General features: G+C 36.2%; 1 protein-coding gene across 1 annotated transcript; it reads right to left on the bottom strand.

Annotated features, from left to right (window-relative positions):
• Positions 1–1,916: 1,916 nt before the first annotated feature.
• On the bottom strand, positions 1,917–12,661 carry LOC127505264 (uncharacterized). The gene is made up of 7 exons (XM_051880706.1): positions 12,517–12,661; positions 11,763–11,879; positions 11,006–11,609; positions 6,926–7,066; positions 6,688–6,752; positions 2,813–3,079; positions 1,917–2,333 (listed from the first exon to the last, which is right to left on the bottom strand). The coding sequence occupies exons 3-7, from the start codon at positions 11,598–11,600 to the stop codon at positions 2,289–2,291; spliced, it is 1,113 nt and encodes a 370-aa protein (XP_051736666.1). The 5' UTR covers positions 11,601–11,609; positions 11,763–11,879; positions 12,517–12,661; the 3' UTR covers positions 1,917–2,288.
• Positions 12,662–20,192: the final 7,531 nt, after the last annotated feature.

Below are 20,192 nucleotides of genomic sequence, written 5' to 3'. Positions count from 1 at the left end.
ACACTGTTTCACTTGGTCTAATGTTACACTATCATACTAAACTGCATTTGAGCTGAAAATTGTGTTTTCAGTGTGTTGAAAGTTGTAATGTTATTCTATTAGTTTGTTGGCTGTATGAGAATAACAGTATGCTACATCAACATTAGAATATCATACTGATGATATACTAACATTTCATCATGTTGAACTATATAACATTGATTCGTCTTATGTACATTTGCTTACCTTGTCTAATAATGCGCAAGAGCGGCATCTCTGTCAAGTCGAAGTTTGTCACAAAGCTCTCGCCATCTCGAAAACGCCACATCGATATTGGTTGAATGAAACAACAACAGCATGCCGCTAAACGCCGCTATAACACTGTGCAAGTGGTTTTTGGATATTTCAAAATAAAAATCTTACATATTGAACCTTTAACTATAAACTAATAGTTTGCAAATGATTTTTAAATACTTTATTACTATATACTTATTATAAAGTGTTACCAATGTATTTTAACGCTAAGTTAACAGAGATATTATTGAAATAGTTTTTTTTTTTTTTTTAAACATTCACATTGACCAAGTTTTATAATATTACTATTTCATTCTTATTTTATTTTATTGATAGCACTAGTTTTTAACAGTAAAGTTTTAATCTCAGATATGCTGTTAACTTTTCCAGAAAACATTTTAACTTTTTGCTTTAGTATTATGAAAATATAACAACCAATAGTTTAATTTTGTTGTCTGTTTAATATCACAGTATTTTTCTCACACAATATAATAGGTTTTTAAACATGAAAATATACAGCTGCCTGGGCATCAAAAAGGTTGAAGACCCATGTCCTGGGAAATAAGCATTTTTATTGTTTATTATTTAATCTAGAATCAATTAGAATTATGATGATTTGCGTTAAAGAATTTCTATGTGATATATATATATATATTATATATACCAAAAATTATGCTCCTCTCGAAGGAAATATGCATCAGGTTTGGTCAAGATCTTGTATTGACAATGCAAGGGTCAAGCACTCTGTAAAGTCTCCTCCAGCACATCCCAAAGACTTTCAATGAATTTAAGGTCTAGACTCAGAGGAGCCAGTTCACACTTTGAGCCTGTTAAATCTTGACATTGTCATCCTGGAATATGTCCATGATGTGTCTTTGATGCTTAAAAAGGGGTTGAGAGTTTGCTGTTATTTATCTTGGGATAATTTAAAGCAGACTTTTTCAGAGTAAAATCATTTCAGAGAATATAGGACACCTGTGATGGGCCACAGCTGACTATAATGAATAGGTGGTTAGATCACAGGATCTTGCTTACATCAAGGCCAAACTCCATGAATCATTTGAGATTGATTAGCAATGGTTCTCAATGCAGAATGTGTTCATACAGGATGCACTGAAATGTCAAGGGTGGTTAATGCAGTTTCAGACACCACACATTCACATGCAGAAACAAATGCTGCCATTATTTTATGCCAACCATTAATAAAGACATTATCTCTTCAAAAGAGACAGACAAAATGGTCAAATATGATTTACTAAATGATTTTAGCACAAAATAGAGCACATCGAAGTTCGATCATGCAGTTGTATGATACGTCATCTACCACCTTCAGAACAAACATCTACTGGTCCTTCCAGACACCACCTCCTCAGTTAAAACGTATGACGAATTACCTTTTAAAAATGGCATAATATCCAAAGAGATGCTCAGTCTGATCTAGCCAAATAAAATCACATGACAGTTGATCCATATCTTACATTTTATACCCAAGCGTAATGTTGTTTAGCGTAAACATCAGTTCTGAAATGAGGTTACACCCAGCATGAGGTCCCGATAAATATGTCTCGTAATTTAGCCTAAAATGTCACAGTGCAGAATATTTCTAATACATACTACCATTACAAAGGTTGAGGTCAGTAAGATTAGTCTCACCAAAGCTGCATTTATTTGAATGTTGTTACAATTTAATGTTATTACAATAAATGTTATCACAATTTAAAATAACTGTGAATTTATTTTAAAATGTAATTCAAGTTGAATTTTCAGCATCATTACTCCAGTCTTTAGTGTCACATGATCCTACAGAGATCATTCTAATATGACGATTTGGCACCCAAGAAACATTTCTTATTCACAGCTTCAACATCAGGTTCAGTCCTTGTAATACTACTACACACTACTACATTTGGCTTGTTCACAAAAGCAGCTGCACATATATCACAGTTTTCATTTTGTTTTCCCTGAATTTACCCTATTGCATTGTTTGGTGTTTTTGGCTTCACAGTAATAAGCTGTCAGTCTGGATCACAGGTATTCTGTCCTTCCAAATCTTCAGGCACCTACCAGGAAATGAAACATGATATGAGAAATGAGCTGAGAAATAAACAGCACACTTACAATAAACCAACCTGAAACCACCTACAAGAAACAGGAAACAAAATGAGGAACTAACTAACTAACTTAATAACTAACTTTGTTGTAGGAGTTTGATTTCTTATGAACATCCTGAAATCTTAGAACTTCCTCCTCAGTGGAAAAAAAGCAGCAATTTTTGAAACTAAGCTGCAAAAACAACTTCTATCACAGTTATAAATGCATGACCACATCACACATCAACCCATCCATTTGAACAGGAACTTGGCCCAGTCACAGTGCTATTGTTTACCAACTTCAGAAGAATTAAATGATAAAGTGGGAAAATATGCCAAACCTTCCTGGTGGCGTTTAGCACATGTTACTCTGCAAGACCCAAATGTGCTCCACTACTTTACTGCAAACAATTACACACTTTTGCTTTTGCTGTCTGGTCTGTTTTTACCTGTCTATGGGCCGCACACATTTGTGTGAAGGAATCCTGGAGGTATTGAGAACCGAACCCCATGATTCGACCGACCGTCTGGCTGCACAGTCCAGCCACTTTGGCAGTAAAGTCCAGGGTGAAGGCGAGTCTGACCAGCTCAGGGGAGGCGTCTGTGGTCTGGGGAAGAGGACTGGGGATCTGCGCTACATAGTTATCTGCCAGCTGCTGGAATGAGCTGTAAGTCAGTTTCTGGAGGAAGTCTTGGACACTCTTGTTCTTGCTGATCTAGAAGGAGAATACGAGGGGATCTAGTAGGGGTGTAATGGTACAAGTATTCATCCCGAACAGTCACGGTTCGGTGCATACAGTCAGACAACAAATACAGTCAGTCACAGGCGAACCACACTCCAATCCAGAAGGGGGCATGCGGTAATGCAACACTGTTTGCTAACCGCCACAACAGGAAAAAGAGCAGAAGAAGAAGAAGAGACGATCTATGCACCAACCCAAAACAAGAGTTCAGATGGCATGCAAGAGTTTGCTAGTAGCCTATACGCTGGAGTTTTGATTAATTTTTGGGACGCGCTTCACAAACTTCACGGAAAAGAAACCGGAACCATTTTTTACAAAAACACAATGTTTTGTTTTTATTGAGAGTGTATACAAATAAACACAGACCCTTTACAGTTTTGAATGATGTCTTACAGCAGGTTCACACATACTTTGTTTGCAGTGCGTATTTTTTTTTTTGCTAACAGTTTAGAGTGTTCACACTGTACGTGAATCTGGTCCGGCAATGCATTCCAGAAGCGGCTGAATTAAAGTGACAGTGTTTGCATAAAAATAAACATGGAATGACACAAAAATGTAGTAATTTCACCATAAATATAATTAAACTCTACTGTGTTTCATAGTCAACATATGCCTTTTTGCCCAGGGTAAAGCAAGGAAAACTACACCTTACATCACATTTAGATACTATAAACAAGGGTGATATACTGGATGACACTCGTCTCTTTGTAGAGGTGGAAAACTAATCGTTATATTGCTCAACATGTTTAGTCTTATTGTTTAAATCTCGTTTTCTTGATTATATTAATATGATATTCTAATATCGATCTAGCTTAGAGTAACATTATAACACAGAGTAATGTTATAACATCATTTTCAACACACTCAATCAATTGTATCTAATATGATAAACAGCGCTGCTTTACCCCACACACGCTTGACCGGAAGAAGCGGCACCGGCGACTGCGGCATAATAAAAGTTCCGCTGCTGTCGAGCCATGTGTTGCGATCGTCTCTCTTTATCAAATCACTCCAGCGGCCTCATTCAGCTCTCACAGCACTCGGCCCTGTTCTGCTTCATACTACAGTAATGGTAATAATCTCATCCATGAACATGATTTCTGCCTGAGTCTCATCGGATTATTTTCCTTGGCTGTGAGGTGAAGATAACATCTCTCATGATTCCGTGCTCAATCTTGGCGCCATCAAGCTACCACTTTGTTTTAAATAGGCGACCTCTAGCGGCAAAAAACTACATATTGTGCCTTTTAATTTAGTGCATTTAAATGTTAATACGTCTTTGAAAGACTGTATAACTATATTGTGCACAAAGAGAATCACAATTCTGATAAAGCATTTTCAGTAACTTTTGGATTTGAAATAAAAATAATGAAAAAAAATGTTGTGTTTGTAATATACAACCGCGGATCAGTTGTGCACTACAAACGCGTCATATGTGAAAGCACACAAACCCGTGTTGCTTCTGTACCACATACGCACTGCAAATGGAGTATGCGTGAACCTGCTGTTACTCTTATCTGTATGATCATAAATGACGAAGTATTTGAAGCTGATTCCACTGTTATAATGAGGGGGTTACTGGGCAAATGACATCATCCAGATGTGCCAATCACCAGAGCTAGGCAGAAAAAGACTACAGGAGTGCAAAAACTAATCTCTGTTTTATTTTTCATTATTCTATTTATTTTGTACTTTTATAACACAAAGATGCTTTTCAGTTTTGTAGCTGATTGTGACTAACTTTTTTGTTTTTTATCCAAAAAAAAAAAAAAAAAAAAAAAAAAAAATGTCCTATGCAAGAGTGCATTCTGATTACTGCTTAGTGCTTCATACTATAGGAGGCTGTACTGTACCAACTACTTCAGAGGGACTAAATTCCGCTAGGTATGGGTCTTTACTTTGTTCTGTACTTCAACACATTTAGTACAGAACAAACTATAATTTGCACTACTGTCTGTTCAAAATAAATGAAAAGAAACCTAGCATTGGGGATTTGTTGCTTTTTCCTGTTGAACTCGTATCGAACAGTGACCCCAAAAACAAGGTACGTACCGATTCCATGACTTTTGTGTACACACACACACACACACACACAAAATATCGCTGGGTTCGTCCATTTTCAACCCAACTTGGGTTGTTTTAACCCAGCGGTTGGGTTACATGTTTGCTCAGCCTGCTGGGTAGTTTTTAACTCAACTATTGTTTAAAATTACTGTATTTCCTGCTTAAAATGAACCCAAAATATGTTGGAAATTAACATTTATTAATAAGTTTAAAAGGTTAGTTCACCCAAAAATGAAAATTCTGTCATTAATTACTCACCCTCGTGCCGTTTTACACCCGTAAGACCTTCGTTGATCTTCGGAACACAAATTAAGATATTTTTGTTTAAATCCGATGGCTCCGTGAGGCCTACATAGGGAGCAATGACATTTCCTCTCTCAAGATCCATAAAGGTACTAAAAACATATTTAAATCAGTTCATGTGAGTACAGTGGTTCAAAATTAATATTATAAAGCGACGAGAATATTTTTGGTGCGCCGATTTCAAAACACTGCTTCAGGAAGATTCGGAGCGTGTCGAATCATGATTCGGATCGCGTGTCAAACCGCCAAACTGCTGAAATCACGTGACTTTGGCGCTCCGAACTGCGGATTCGACACACTGATTCATTATGCTCCGAAGCTTCCTGAAGCAGTGTTTTGAAATCGGCCATCACTAAATAATTCGTTATTTTGTTTTTTTTTGGTGCACCAAAAATATTCTCTTCGCTTTATAATATTAATACTGAACCACTGTACTCACATGAGCTGATTTAAATTTTTTTTTTTTTTACCTTTATGGATCTTGAGGGAGGAAATGTCATTGCTCCCTATGTAGGCCTCACGGAGCCATCGGATTTAAACAAAAATATCTCAATTTGCGTTCCGAAGATTAACTAAGGTCTTACGGGTCTGGAACGGCATGAGCGTGAGTAATAAATGACAGAATTTTCATTTTTGGGTGAACTAATCCTTTAGTGAACAATAATTAAAGAAACATTTATTAAATTGCTTATTAATAAATGTTGATTATTATTCATTTTGATTATTATTGTTGCCTCTAGTAATTATGTGTCTTATTTTTAATTTCCAACCTATTTTGGGTTCATTTTAAGCCAGCCATATAGTCATTTTTAAACAATAGTTGGGTTAAATAAAACTGCCCAGCAGGTTGGGCAAACATTTAACCCAATCACTGGGGTTGACCATTTTCAACCCAACTTAGGTTGTTTTTAACCCAGCATTTTTTAGAGTGTACCGTTACACCCCTAGGATCTAGCTGTTTCCTAATATGTAAATGACTATCAGCATTCAGCTGGTCATTATGACAAAATAAACCACAGAATGCTGTAATTGACCAGTCAGAATACAGCATATTGTAGAGAGTCTTGTAATGTGATATGGATTGGTTATTTCCTTAAAATAACTTCTGTATATAGTGGATAAGAGTCAAATGACTGAACATTATGTCAAAAGATAATACTCAAACATCAGTTAAGATTCCTTAAATTAAATGAATCAAAGTTTAAAATGCTAACTTTTTGATCAATAATATCTCCATGTTGTTTCAGCAAGCTGATAATCCTCTCTGTAGTGTCATCACCTGAGGAGACACAAGTGTGTACATTTACAGTTTGTAATATGAACTTGTGATACATTGAAACATGTTTTGAATAAATAAATAAAATCTCCCAGAGTATTCTGTGGAGTTTATTCTGCTCTAAAACATGAATTGACTGAATCTCCAGCCAGTCATATTTCATTAGAGAGGGTCACCTGCAGAGCTGTAATCTCCTAAACAAGCAGCAGAGGGCAGTTGACCAGGATCATCTTTTGGACTAAACTGAATCTTCTTCACAATCAACTCCAATTCCTCTGACACCGTCTCAAAGTATATATTACTGGAGCCCACACTTACTACATAGAGAGGAAGGGAAACAAGAAATCAGTCACATTTTTTTTACTTTTCAGATTTAGTAGATATGAACCAACGATACAGTGACATTTAAGTATGAAGGCCTGTTCACACCAGAATTAATATTTGGCACAAAAACACAAATTTATATGTAAATACTGCAGTTGCCCGAGTACACAAAGTGACGCGCAATTTTCCATTTCTGACGCCTTCTTGTCATGGAGAAAAAAGGAAGTCAAACATTATTTACATATTCAGATTTTTGTATTTGCTATTGTGTTCATTAAACAACACCAAATACAAGAGTACAGAGCCAGTTCCAGATTCTTCCTCTGCTATTCAGTGTGGTGATGGGTCACTGACATACAACAAATAATAATAAATACAACATTTAAAAATACACAATCTACTCCATTTTCTGGCAATGCTGCAAACCAGCAGCTTAAGGGACAATATTTGCCCCCTAAATTGATTTTCCAGTGCATATTTTTACCTTTATGAATAACTTTATAAAATAAATAATGTTTATATAAAAATGTTCAATAGAAAAATATGCAATGATGGTAAAACTTTTAAATATTAAACTAAAACCACCAGTAGGTGGCAGCAAGTCACTGATTTTATGAGTGAGTCATCGAGTCATTCATTCAGTAACGAACCAAGTGGCTGCGAATGAATCATTGACTCTCACGATTCGTTCAAAGCCGCAGAATTGTTCGCTAAACGCAGACGTGTGTTGTAGTTCTGTTGTGGTTTTCGTTAGAACTGTTATTTCATTGCAAAATAGAGTAAATACTGAAGGTACTGTGTTTAAAATGTATGTTTTGTTTTTTGACCTGTTGTATAATAATGTCACATTTGCAGTCATGTGGATATTTGGGAACAATTGCATTCTTGCTCGTTATCATCATTAAATACAAGAACTCACACAAGGTATGTTTTTGTATCGGAGAAAATTTGAGTCTTAAATCGAAATTAATCCACTATCTGTGTCTATATTTGTTCTTCATGCGAGTAAGTGCTAAATCCCCACTTTTACAAAGGTGCATTGTCAAGAACGACAGTAATTTAGCGTGATTTAAGGCAGCAGACTGCACGCAATCTATCATATGCATGCTGCTTGTGTGGATACAGCCATTTTTGACTGCAAATGATGAGGTAATTTGATTAAATGTACTGGATTTACGACATTTTGGCAGTTAGAAATACATGCTCGATTTTAATATAATTTTAAGGTAGAATTAAATGAACTACTCAGCATTTTGTTCGTGTAGGGAAGAGTAGGGTAAGATGAGCCAGTGGGTAAGTTGACCCACCCCCTGTATATTGTCATGTGACCATACATTTTAGAACTACCCATCATTGCAGCCAGATTGTGAAAAGGAGAAGCACATTGGGGGACTGGAAGTCACTTATTTACTTTAAAAACTGTTTTTGGCTGGTCAAAGTAAAATTTTAACATAACAGATGTAATGGCTGTTTCATCAAAGCAAATTTGTCCAGGTCTAAAAATATTTATGATGCATATTGGTGATTTAGCAACGTATAAAACCATGCAAGTCATTTAGCTAAATATTATTCTGAATTGGTAAACTAGCTAGCTTTTCCTAAAATGGCAGCTATGGGGCAAAGTGAGCCAAATGCTGTGGGGTAAATTGAGCCAGCGTTTTAACTTACCCCACCATAAGGCACTGAATTTAAGTTAAATCTGAAGTATAAACTGGTGTCATTTCAATGTAATATTACGCAACTGGTTTAGTTTATCTTTATTTTCGAGTTTATTTGATAGGAACATTGTACAAGTACACCAAATCCTTCTCTGATACAAACCAGAGGAAGTTTAATCATATCTTGTCACCTGTACTCTCTAATGGCCTAACATGGTCGACACTGCAGAAAAACTACCATGTCAAGAACCTTTTGACTAAAATGTTTATTAGTTTCAGTGAACTTTATTCATTCTTATTTCGTTTTTATTTAATTTTACTCAACAAACTCTCTGTTTAGTCTGTTTATGGGAAGGTTACAACTTTGGTGTTTAACATATTGTTTCAGAAATGCAAACAATTAAACATACTGAAATTTCAACTTCATTTTTTTGGTTGGTTTTATGTTGTTTAAGTTAGCTTTAAAAAAAGAAATATGAATATTTGTAAAAGGAAATGTGATTATTAAATTAGTTTTTAAAATAGGTACATTATCTTTAAAATTTCACATGGGTTTGATTCAGATTCAGTTAGATGGTCAGTTTACACCCACCTACTGACTCGGAACAACTTACCCCTAACCTGGGGTAAACTGAGCCAGAGGAACACTTTTTTTATAAGAAGCCATATTTTTAGAACCCTTTGTCATAGATGTATTCTGATCATTTAAAATGATAGAAAACATCCTGAAATTACTTTAAATATTTTCATTGTACTTCTTGCCTCATTTTCTCATTTCATCTTGAGGACCACATAAGTAAAAAATGTCTCATCTTACCCCACTCTCCCCTACCCCCTTTTGTCACCTCACGTACCCCCAGGGGTACGCATACCCCAGTTTGGGAACCACTCATATAGAACATACTTTTTTAAACAGTTGCGAAGTAAGTTTAAAATTAATTGTAGAACCTACTAAACAGTATGTGATTTCAGACACAGCATTAAGCTTTTGTTTCCGGTCTCCCACTGAATCCCGCATTCACATGTCTATGAATGGAAGTCAAGGAAACGAACAGTGTTGTGTGGCCACCCCTTTATTCAAATTAAAATGTTTATTGCACCGAATTTCCATACTGAACATTAGTCTTAGTGTGAACAGACCTTTACTAACTCTCTAAATGTCAGGGATAGTTCACCCAAAAACGAAAATTCTGTCATCATTTACTCAGCCTTAAGTTATTCTAAACCTGGATGAGTTTCTTTGTTCTTTTGAATGTTAAAGAAGAAATTTTGAAAAATGTAGGTAATCAAACTGTTGCTGGTCCCCATTGACTTCCATAGTATGAAAAAAATAAAAATAAAAAATACTACAGAAGAAGTCAATGGGTACAAGAAACTGTTGGTTTCCAACATTCTTCATAATATCTTCTTATAACATAATGCCCCGCATGAGTTTTTGTCTTATATTTCTATATGACAGTTAAGCAATATCACATAAGCAACCATGATGTTTTTCCCAAATATCTGCATGATTGCAAATGTGATACTGACTTGTTCAATAAACAATAAGTTAATATTGTGAGTTACATTTTAGACACAATATTGTCAGTTTTTGAAAATATTTTCGCCAAAGAAAATAATTCCAAACAAAGCCACAGATGGTTTCATACACTGGGTTTGGTTCCTTAATGAATCAGCTATTTGAATGAATCGGTTGAGTGAATGACTCACTGACTCACTCATTAAGACAGTGACTTGCCACCACCAACTGGAGACTTTAGTAACATATTTAAATTTAAATTTTATCATTTAATTAATAAAATAATTTAAATAATATTTTTTAATACATTAAACTCATAGCATTATTAATGCAATTGTAACTGCAGCATAAATACTTCTAAATGCTACTTAAGATGCAGCTTTTGTGCCACTTCTGCAGTGTAAAACTGATTAGTTGATACAGATTTTTCATATTATTCTAACTGAATTTGATTAAATGTAGGAATTTGACATAAAATATGATGCATACATTTTTACAAGGTTAGAAAAAACCCTTATTAAAAAATAAAAATGCTCCTGGAAATCAATTTAAGGTGGCAGATATTGCTCTTTAATGACAACATTCATTTCTGTCACTGACCACCGCACAGAATTTGAAGAATATGAGAATCTTCGGGAGTCAGCTGTCCATGACAGGCCTAAAACAGCCAAGGTACCAGCACAAAAACACTAAAAATATGAATTACCATTATCGATAAAACCCCAGACCCCTACAGACAAGACTTCAAGACTCACCATCTGAAAGCCCTTCCTCATCGCCAAAACAACGAGTGGAGTCTGTTTGTAATGACTCTCTCTGCTCAACATTTTGATTGCTGAACAAGATCTTTTTCAGAGAGTGCTTTTTTTTCAAACTCTTAGTGTGGCCGGGTGTGCTTTCATAAGAAGTGTCAACGCCCCGTTCTGCTGTAGATTGTCCACAATCTATTTCTGAAACTACTTCTCCATTCACCTTCAGGTCAGACTTCTTCTTAGAGAAGAGGTTGCAAAAGCCTCTGAAGAGAGAATGCCTCTTGGTCTTGCTTGGACCTTTCAGGCTCTCACAACGTAAATCAGATTCTGATGTTGTGCATTCAGTGCACTTGCTGATCTTCAGATGCTTCTCTACGGACAGGCGGTGGGTGGAGGTGTCACTGGACGCACGTCTGGCCTGGCTTCCTTGTTCATCCCTTTTCACCCTGTTGAGATGTTTCAGATTTTTCCTGCATCCCTCATTCAGACTGAGACTCCGCTTGACATACGTCTCTAACAGACATTTAGCACACTTCTGATCCAACAACAGCAGCTGAGAGTTACGGGAAGCAGACTTGAACATGTTTGTGCTCGGCATTCACAATGCCTATATAATGAAACAATATAATGCTGTTAGAATCAAAACACACACACACTATATTTTCATAGCATTTGATCTATCCCAAACACACATAATTAAACAACAACTTTTCCAGTTGCATATTAGCATATTTGCTCAATTTGATAAACTTACACTTACCAGAAGTGATTTTGTGTATATTTTCTTATTTCATCCCAAGATGTTCATTGATGCTTCTGTGACCTTGGTAAACATTTGTTTTGATAACCAATGGCTGTGGTGAAAATGATCCTACAACTGTGTGACAGACATCATTTTTATTAATATATTCACACAATAAATATCGAAACTATTTATAATTATTTCACGGTTTTTAGATTATTATATTTTTTTCACTGTGATGAAGGCATATATATATTACTTATAACTACCTAAACTGCCATAGACTTAATTAAATGAAGAAGATTAATTTTTTTAGTCGCCTAATAGATTATTTGCACTAATCAAAAAAAAAAAAAAAAAAAATTCCACCCAAAATAGAACAGTTGGTTAAAGTTACAGTTAGACCACGTGGCTTCATACAGTGTATAGTGTAATGTTTAGCGATAAAATTATATTTTGATGTTCTGAGCAAATCTAAACAGTTAAAATTAATTATCTGTGAACCTGTTAAAACGGAAGTTGGGTACCAGTGTGTCTAACTTAGTGAGCTGCCTACTTAGATATTTTTGGGCATCATATCCACCAGTATGATGGCTTTAAATGCTTGTCTAAGTAGGCAGCTCACTAAGTTTTGAGACACAACCTTTACCTTCGTAATCTCCCGTTATTGTAGGCCTAAAAACCTTTCATTTGTTGATACAGACAGACGCGCTGTCCCATTCATTAAACTTATCGCGACATCACTGGTTTAAGTAGGCTAATTAAACCTCACCTTTTTGGATGTAGACGACCTTTGGATGCAGAGATCAAATAACTGTATCCTAAGAGAAACCTTACATTGCAAAACTGCTTGCAGAAGCAACGCTACAACTTCCCTTCTAAGACAGAATCACGTGACATTCATGGTCCACCTACCTCATGAATATTCATTAGCATCATACATAATTATTATGTAGCAGTCTATAAAACTGCAACTGTCAGATCTGTAAAACACAATTTTCTTTTGTAGCCATTAGAAAATAAAAAAAAGCTCTCTACATGTAGGCTACTACATGATGTAATTTTAAACTGTCCACATGATGGCGCTATTCATTCAATGTTAATTCTATTTATATTCCTAGCAGAAAATACTCAGTTTCCTCTCTTGCATTATTGAGGCATTTCAATGTCTGCCATTAACAAACAACATTTATTTTCCTTGAGCCTAATATGTAATAGCATTAGAGTTACATTATAATCTTTTTGTATCTCTCCAACTAAATTGACATTATACCCTCTACATGTTCAAATAGGCCTCTCTATTTTCTCTTTATAAACTGCCTTATGTTAAAATATTTGGGTATTTCCTTCTCTTTGAGCTCAATAAACCAAACAACCTTAATCATCAGGCTCTTATTCAGGCTCAACATTACATAATCACAACTAAAACTAACTGGAAATAATCAATGAAATATTTACAATGTAAACTGGTCTATTCGCCAGACTAGGCTCAGTTAGTTCCTGACCATCCTTTAAATTGACAAACTGTCGGACACCTTATTTACTTATTCCGTTCCATTCCGATAACATCAAAACACTTGACAACTTGATGAGTGCAGAAGCCTATCACACCAGAATTCAATCTGGCTGACGAAACATAACCTGTGCTTACATAGACCCCGGCAGAGCAGATATTCAACTTAAATTCCCTTAAGAGACCATACTCAAGTCAAAATAGGGTTTATCATGAGATCCTGTGTCTTTTTTGGCAACTTTCAAACAGATATAGGTCAGGAAACACCATGTTACCTCCAAGTCACCCAAGTGAATAATTCACATGAGTTCAACTCAACTCCAGTAGTTTAATTATTCAGAAGTAGGTTAACACTAATGTTAGATTTGCTTGATGTTGGGCAGCCAGGGAGCTAAAGGGGACATCCTGCCTTCTGTATTTAAATCAATAAACAATAATATACATAATTTTAAATGACAATAGTGATTTTTAAGTGCATGCAATGAAGATTATAAAATTCAGAAGGCTTTTGATAATGAGCATTATAGATTTGCAGTGTGATTTGTTTCCTAAAACAAAAGTGAAAGTCCCTTGTGAAAAGAAGTGCATTTTATCATACATTAAAAAGAGTATTTCTTACAGAAATAATAAACCTTAAATTAATATACTTAAGTGTGAAGTGAATGTAAACTAAAATATACTTTAATATAATTTCTATTGAAACTTGTATGTTATTTAAATATATTTGTAATTCATGCCACTTAGGATGCTGTTTTACAACTTTGCTATGATTTATTTGTCTTGTCAGACAGCTTATTCAAATGGTTAACCATGCTACCCCTTGTGAAAAAGAAATGTATTGAATTGAATGTGCACTTGTATACTTTAAATCTTAACAGTATATATTTAAAAAAAAAAAAAAAAAAAATGTACTTGCAGATAATATAATATTAATGAAATAAAAGGCCACTTAAGTGTACTTAAAGAGAGTTCACGTTCACTACCATGTTTCTTAATACACTTAATAAAATCAAATGAAATGTTCTATATTTAAGTACATTTTAAATCATGTTTTAATAATTGTCTGTCATGCTTTAAAGTACACTTATTTTGATGTGTTGACATACTAAAGCACATGTAAAGTACTTGATTATAATTTAACTGTACTGTGTTATTTGATATTACATTACGTTAACATATTTTAAATGTATGGAATTGCAACTTCATCATTACAAATGTGTCATTACAAGTATATTAAATACATGACATACATGTTTTAATAGAAGCTTATACTGACAAGCAACCATATTGCTTGTCAGTACATTCAGCAGTACACTTTAACTGTATTTCAAAGACAAGTAATTATGAAATTGCATATAAGAATGTACTTAAGTCCTACTTTAGTTGGTCAATAAATGTACAATAAATATATTTTCATTTGATTATATAACAGGGAATTAAGTGTCCAAAAACATCACATTCAATTCATAGTTAAGTATGTTATTTTAAAGTGTATTGTTTTAAAGTGTATTTTTCCATAATAAGTGTATAAAGTGCATTCCTCATTTTTGCTTACTGTTTTATGAATATACTATGAATTCAGACATCTACTGCTCTTTTTTTTTTTTTTGCATACTGTGTTTTTAGAACAGTATTTATGTCTATTATCGCATAAAATGATGCTTAGGTTTTGGACTGAGCATATGGTTGGGTTCAAATGGCACGAGCTGGGCGTCTTTCATGCTGTTAGGAAGGCAAAGAAAAGAGAAAATGGCGAGATGACAATAGAAAGCTATTGAACTGTATTGATTGGGCAGGTGTGGAAGATGGGACAGACTGAGAAAATATGGAGTAAATGAGAAAGAGAGGAGAGAGATAGATGACCTTTAGAATGATGAATGGTGCATCTGGCGCTGCAAACACAGTGGAAACAGATGGACGGTAAAACACATACCCAGACTTACAGTTAGAAGAGCAAAACACATTGGCAGATGTCATGTGAAGAAAGAGTGACAAAGTGGAGAGCTATATAATGTTAAGCAGCCATGACTCGTTGCTGCCTGTCTTCAGATGTGCCCTGATGATTAAGAATACATGAGAACAGGTAAGCAGAAGTGAAAATTTCAAAAGATTGAATTCACTCTTTGTTTCCTCGTGTTCCCACTGTCATGTGACAAAGACTGTGCATGGATGTCACGTACTCTGGTTGCAGTAAGGAGAGTAGAGGAAGGATCTAATCACAACAGTCACATTTATTTACAAATGATATACACAAAGTGAAGGAAGAATACAAGGAACAGGTGGAGATAATCAATTAACAAAATAAATAACCATGGCAACAGATGAACAGGGACAAAGGAAACAGGAACTAACACAGGAAAACTAGGAAGTACAAACTAAAACCGAAACCTCGTGTTACATTGCGTCGTAAACAAAAACATCCCTGAAGTGGAGGGAGGGTTGACAAAACTCTGGGGGTGGGAAGGAGGGCTAAAATACAAGCCCATGGGATGCCGGAGGAAGAGTCAATGGGGGAGTAGGCGGAGCAAGAGACCATGGGATGACCCCGATCAGGGCCAGGAGGAGGATGACCCACAGTGGAACTAATGGAGGGAGGAGCCAGGGTGGAGTCATGAATCCGACCAACAGTGGAGACCCAGTCTGATGGAAAGAGAGACCGAGCAACATCAGAGGACCAGGAGGGCAAGGCAGAGCCATGGTGACGAGAGCCCGAGGTGGAGCCGGAGGGCTGAGGCGGAGCTGGTTGGAGTGAAGACTGAGGCGGATGCCTGGAAGTCGGTGATGGAGGCAGAGCGACAACTGACTAAGGCAGAGCTGGAGGGACGGGGGAGCCCTGGGGACATCGCAGGTGGAGACGAGGGAGCGAGGAGCCAAGGTGGAGCCGACTGGTCGATGGGCTGAAGTGGAGTAATGGGCTCAGAAGCCCAAGGCGGAGCCAGGGGATCAACATACCAAGGCGGACCAGTTGAGCTGACACAGAGGAACTGGAAGGATTTGTAAAAGGAGGATGGAGTCTGCGGCTGGGTGGGAACAACGGAGACAAGGAGACTTGGAAGCCTGGAGGAACCAGCTGAGATCAGGAGACTTGGAAGCTTTGCAGGTCCAGCGGCGATTAGGAGACTTGGAAGCTGGGAGGGACTGGATGACATCAGGAAACTTGGAAGCTGCGCAGGACCAGGGGAGATGAGGAGACTTGGAAGCCAGGAGGGACTGGCGGAGATCAGGAGACTTGGAAGCTGCGTGGGACCAGCGGAGATGAGGAGTTGTTGAAGCCGGCAGGACCTGTGGAGAACAAAGATACTTGATACTATAAGATGCTGGATGGAGGAAATCAGTGCATCAGTTACTCCAAACGGTGGAAAACAGATCTCCAATGCTAGAAGATGGGCAGGACACCACTCCTCTTCATCCAACTCCACCAGTATTCCCACTGGGACGGATATAGCAACCACCTGGTCAGACTTAGAAGTGGGCTTTGCCTCCAGGGTGAATGTGGCTGCAGGCTCTGGCTCTGTAGCAGGCATTGGCTCTGGGTCCGTGGCGGTTATTGGCTCAGGCTCTGAGTCTGTGGTGGGCTCAGTCTCATAATAAGTGGAATGCGGGTGCTGGTGAATTTAGATCCTCCTTGCTCTCATGGATGGTGAAGGGGGATCCACATTGAAATAGCACCCAGTCCACATATTCTCAAAATGTCCCTCAAGGAGCAGGCGTGCTTTTGTTTGAGGATTGAGTCCTGCCTGGAAAAACACACAGAGGCTGTCATCAGGGTAGTGATTGAGATGAGCAAGATCTACAAAACTCTATGTGTGCTCCTCAAGGGAGCGATCCTCCTATGAGTGCTCACACCTTCTTATTTGATAAACATGGTTTTAATATTTCCTCTACAAAGATTCTTTGCTCAGTTAGTTTCTTTTAACACTAAAAAAAGGAAACAAATACCAGCCTCAAACTGCCCTAAAACATACATAATAATGACAATATATCTAATAGACAGCATTGACTAGTCACACTTCGTATTAGCTTGACCAAACATATTAAACATACACACTTAAGAATAGTATAAGTTACTTTCACTTCATATTAAGTGTACTTGTTTACTTGTCTTTTTCTTGATTAAATTACAAAATTACAGCAATATAATGTCATCAGTTTTATTCACTTGACATAGAACTGCAAGTCAAGTGTCTTTAAACATTAACGTGGTAAGACTAAGTTTAGCAGAAAGAAACAAGAAAGAATTTCAGCTGGGTATCTTGTCTGCGTGATCACAATCTCTGCATATCGCATTGCTTCCAGTCAACAAGTCAAAGTCCAAGAGTCCAGAGCCATGGACAAAATCTTGCTGTTCCTTACAGACAGTAATCACTAAGACAATCTCACATGCCCAGTCCTTCTTCCAGGATTCTTTTACTGGAAAGACCTCTGTGGAAGCCTCATGATTTGAATCATTGAGTGTTATTGAGCAATTAAGCAAATGTCATAGTTCACGGCAGTGTTATTTTAGTATCTTTGATATTATATGTATATATATATATATATATATATATATATATATATATATATAGTAGATTTAGTTCTGATGTAGATTTAGTTCTGATGTATACTGTGAAAGTGTGTTCCATTTCATTGTGAAATGTTGAAAATGCAATACAGCTCTTTTGCCATTAATGCAAGTTCGTCTAGGAATAAGGCTGGGATTACAAACTATACATTTTTAGACAATCCTGGCCATTATGAGCCATAATGATGTGTGTTTAAAGAGATTATTTTGTGAAAGGAAAATCCCTACCCCCAACTGACCTTGATGTTTGGATATGTGTGTTGAAAAAAAAAAAAAAACCTACATGTACTCTGTCAGACAGGTTCATTCTGGGCATTATATTATATTATATTATATTATATTATATTATATTATATTATATTATATTATTGTGGCCGGTCAGGTAGTACTTGACCATCAGAGGACAATTGTCTCTCTTTTAGGTCTTTCTTTTTTTTTTTAGTCCATTCCTCAGAATACTATATTCTTCTGTGAGTCACAGAAATGTAATAATTACTTTTTAATGTACCTTTTTAGCAACTGTATTTTATTTGACTTAATTTCAGTGCCTGGTTTAGTGCCAGCTCAAATAGTTCAGAGGATTTTTTCCTGACTCATTAAACTTTCATGTGTTCACTCCATCTTTAACGAGTCTCTTAGATGGAAAGTTCCGTGTATCTGCAGAGACCAGTGCATTGAGCTGGTTTGGTTTCTTGCAAAGGAAGGTATTGGTTATTTTTGGCTTGGTGTATCTGGTTAGAAGAGCAGACATAGCAACAGAGGCCAAAATCATCAGACTTTGCTCTGTGCACAAACTTCACACTTTGCAAAGACAGAACACTTGAGTCAAGAAGACACAGTAACTCATTTGTCATCTTTCCCTGGGCGTTCATATGGGCAAGTTTAGTTGTTTGAAATGCACACTGTCTCTGTATATGATCATGGGAAGGTCACTGGGTTTTCTGACTTGCTGAGGAAGTCTGCCCTTTTAATGCAAGAATGCCTCACTAAAATGTCTCTCTTTTAAATGATTTTAAAATAACAACCCTCACATAAATAATGTGTAAATGTACTGCTGTCATGTTTAGTTTTGATTTCTGTTCCTATGTTTAGTTCCTGTGTCTTTTGTTCCTTTCTTCTTCTTCTTCTTCTTTTGAGGTTTTATGGCGGTTGCCATTAAGTGCACCTACTGGTCCTTTGTTCCCTTAGGGTAAGTTTATGGATCTGTGAAAAGGACTAAAACGCTGTATTATTCATGCCAGGCCAGTAGTTGGCGATGTCACTTTTTTAAAAAAAAAAAGAAACACTACACACCTATAGACTGAACACGTAATACACATGTGCATGACGTCACTGTTTTCACAGATTCAAGTTTTTGTGGTTTACACAGAGACGATAAAGGTATAATTTTCAAAAACTTGCACTTTGAAACTTTTTCAAAAGTTTGCGTTTTCAGGCCCCCAAAGCTAAGTTGTCGTGTAAATCAACGACCGAAATGCATAAAAAGTTTTTAGTTTTTAGGTGTTGGGTAAACAGCCCCCTAGTTTCCTCTGCTAGTTTGTTTCCATGGGTTCTGATTTATTAATTGATTATGCTCACCTGTTTCTTGTTTAGTTTGTTGTTTTTCTCTGTATTTAATACCCTCTGTTTCCTCAGTTCCTTTGTCGAATATTGTCTTTGGTTTTCAAGCAAAGCGGTTCATTTTTTTTTTTTTTTTTGTCTGTGTTAGAGTTCTGTATTTTTGTTTTTGTTTGTAAATATAAATAAATGTTTGCTGCATACAGATTCACCTCCTCTCATTGCCTGACCAGCAATGTAACAACTGTATGTACTATATGTGTCAAAACATATCCAATTTATATATAAAATGTCCAATTTATCATATAAAAGATGCAATTCAAGTTGAAACATTAATAATGCAGCAATAAATTTATTTAACACAGGTTAACACATACAGCACACAAATTATGCCAGAATTTATGCCAGAGTTTCTGTTGGCATAATGATGTTTATTTTAATTTTATTTGTGCAATCAGAACAATTCCATATTGTTATGTTATACTATACCGTTCAAAAGTTTGGGGTTGGTGAGAGTTTAAAAAAAATAAAAAATCCTAAAGAAGTGTTATGCTCACCAAGTCTGCATTTATTTGATCAAAAATACAGTAAAAACAGTAATTGTAAAATATTATTACAAATTAAAATAACTGTTTTCTATTTGAATATATTTTAAAATGTAATTTATTCCTGTGATCAAAGCTGAATTTTCAGCATCATTACTCCAGTCTTAAGTGTCACATGATCCTTCAGAAATCATTCTAATATGCTGAATTATGGAGCACCTATAGGGCCATGGTGGTGGAAAAAATATGAGATGAGAAACTTTGCATTTCCC

Source organism: Ctenopharyngodon idella, chromosome 22 (genome assembly GCF_019924925.1).
Source record: "Ctenopharyngodon idella isolate HZGC_01 chromosome 22, HZGC01, whole genome shotgun sequence".
NCBI classification, from domain to species: domain Eukaryota; kingdom Metazoa; phylum Chordata; class Actinopteri; order Cypriniformes; family Xenocyprididae; genus Ctenopharyngodon; species Ctenopharyngodon idella.
This window is presented reverse-complemented; position numbering and strand designations above follow the sequence as displayed.